Source organism: Nicotiana attenuata, unplaced genomic scaffold, assembly GCF_001879085.1.
Source record: "Nicotiana attenuata strain UT unplaced genomic scaffold, NIATTr2, whole genome shotgun sequence".
NCBI lineage: Eukaryota > Viridiplantae > Streptophyta > Magnoliopsida > Solanales > Solanaceae > Nicotiana > Nicotiana attenuata.
Window position 1 is genome coordinate 116,591 of NW_017672888.1, and position 2,617 is coordinate 119,207.

The window sequence follows — 2,617 nt, forward strand, 5'->3', positions numbered from 1 at the left end:
TAACTTATATACATTGATACATGTATTTAAGCATGTCCTTGTAGGTAATCCACCTTACTTTTCATGTCACTTATAGCTCTTTATATTGAACAGTCATATACAACTATTTTTTAAGTAACCTGATAATGTATATATATATTCGTATATAACAGTTAAACTTGGCTGCAACTTTATTCATAGAGGATAGAGATGACATAGGGAGCAGATCAGGTTGAGGCCCGAGGGCCTGGCGGCTAAGCAATTAGCTTAATTACACCATCAATAAATCAGACGCGGATTCAAGATTTAAATTTTATGGGTTCAGATGCATCCCATTTAATTTAATGAGTTCAAAATTTATTATTTATACATATTTAATAATTTTTTTGGAAAAAATAAAAAATAGAAGTGAAAGCTATGGGTATTTCAGTTAGACCCATAGCTTCTACATTGAACACGCCTACCGCGCGCGCCTACATAGTAAACAAATCCCAGATAAGTGCGAAAATAATAGTGCATATAAAAACTTAGATGTTGAATCAACACTTTGTGACTTAGTACTATAAGATAGTACAGATCGATTCAAAGGGACTATATATGTAAGAAAAAAACAATAATGGAGGAAATTCTATAATAGAGGTCAAATAAGAACAGTACTAATTAACAGATAGACATGGCAAGTTGTAATGGTTTTTTTTTTTTTTTTTGATTTCTCACCCGTTGTCTGGTACCCGTATTGGAGCCCGATTATATCCGGATTTGCGCCGCATAGGGCCCCATTCGGGAGGAAGCACTCCCTACTAAGGATTTTTCCATACCTAGGACACTCGAACTCGAGACTTCTGGTTAAGGGAAGAATAGTCCCATCTACTGCACCACATCTTTTGGTGGTGACAAGTTGTAATGTTACATCGTGTTCAGCCATATTTAGCCGACGCTAAAGACAAACTTGTTTCCGTCAAATAAACTTGTCTTGATTATCTCTCCCTTCTTCTTCTTTTCCTTCTTTTTATTATTTTAATCTTATCTTCTATTTATAAAGTACTATTATTTTAAGACAAGTTGCTCAGGTTTGTCACCTTCTGTCTATATATATAAGCAAAAGCAATAGCCGCAAAATGTATTCTTAGTAAAGTTTCCTATCAAGACAAACTTGCAACATAATTTTGAACATAAAAATGGATTCTTATTCATATGCAGCTATTTCTTCTTCTTCTTCTTCTAATTCTTCTTCCTCTAGTTCTATTCCAGGTTCCACATATTCACAAGAAGTAAAGAAAAACAAACCATTACCTTCATATCATTCCTCACTTCATCGAGTTCGTAAGCTCCCATTAAAACCAATGACGAAACAACCAATCGCGCCATTGCCACCAACACCTCCTAAAATCTACAGAGTCGAACCGGTTAATTTCATGGAAGTTGTCCAAATGCTGACTGCAGCGCCTGAGTTTCAATCCAGCTCAAGTAATTCTAGCTCTGGCTCCGGCTCTAGTTCTAGTAATTCCAGTTCGAGACGTTTACAAGATGTGGCTCCTCCTCCACTTGATCTCTCACCAGTTTCATTGCCAAGAAACAGCATCGCTGCAGAATGGCGAGAGTTCCTTCGTCCTTCTTCCTCCTCAAACAACCAAGTTGAATCAATTAGTGCGGCTTGTAATGACTCAACAAATGAAGCGCAAGAAAGATCACATATAGCGCCCCGAAATCTATCAGACAATATTTTCGGATCATGTAGCCCGCTGGCTAATTTCCCTCTATCGCCCGCTTCTTTTGCATGGTGCTCTTCTATTCTTCTTAGCCCTAGCACGCTTGCTTCACCAAGCACCGTTCTCTAGCTCGTTTGCCATTGCCTCAAGTCATTTCAAAGTTGTAACCGTTATTCCTTAGGGTCATTTGGTATGCGGACTAAATTTTTCCAGGATTATATCCCTAGATATATTAAATAATCCCATCTGGGAGGTGGAACTAAATAATACCACGTTTGATAGTATAAGATGGGATATCCAGGAATAAGTTTGGGACAAAGTTTATACTATGTTTGGTTGACGGTATAAATTTATACTGTCAATCAAACACAGAATAAATTTAGTACCACACTTTATCCCGCGTACCAACGTCCCTTATTGTTTATCACTACTGCATTTACTTTTGGGCCAGCGGATCAAGAATTTGAATTGGAACTAAAAGAGATCACAATTCAAATACTTGAAGCTACTTTCTTTTCTCTTCATTAATTTTCACATTTGCTTGCAATTCCAAAATATCAGATCGATGTATTGTATTTCCAAATTTTCATTCCAAAGGCATGGTTTGTGTGTCTCTTTGTTATTGTCCAAAGTGCGATGTAATTCTACTGTCTATTGCTTTTAAAATGGTCAAACTGACAACATAATTCTGATCAGAATTTTATTATCTTAAACTAACTTAGTTTACAGCTCTAATATAAGGAGCACTATATGACTATTCCTTTAACAAGCGCAAATTTTCTGTCCTTATATTGTAGAGTTATAAGTGATGCGTTTGCTCCTAAATTCTACCATATAACACATATCTAAATGGAAAAGGTTGCTTAAAACCATAAGTTAATGACAGATCTTTAATTTATTTAATAAACTAATCACTTAGTACGTCATAT

At 36.0% G+C, this 2,617-nt stretch overlaps 1 protein-coding gene across 1 annotated transcript; it reads left to right on the forward strand.

Annotated features, from left to right (window-relative positions):
- Positions 1 to 1,105: 1,105 nt before the first annotated feature.
- LOC109214830 (probable serine/threonine-protein kinase DDB_G0278665) lies at positions 1,106 to 2,330 on the forward strand. The gene has a single exon (XM_019378782.1). It carries the CDS (start codon positions 1,158 to 1,160, stop codon positions 1,815 to 1,817), a length of 660 nt encoding a protein of 219 aa, XP_019234327.1. The 5' UTR covers positions 1,106 to 1,157; the 3' UTR covers positions 1,818 to 2,330.
- Positions 2,331 to 2,617: the final 287 nt, after the last annotated feature.

Bases quoted from the DNA above. Each gene is read 5' to 3' on its own strand.
- LOC109214830 (XM_019378782.1), top strand. From the start codon at position 1,158: ATGGATTCTTATTCATATGCAGCTATTTCTTCTTCTTCTTCTTCTAAT.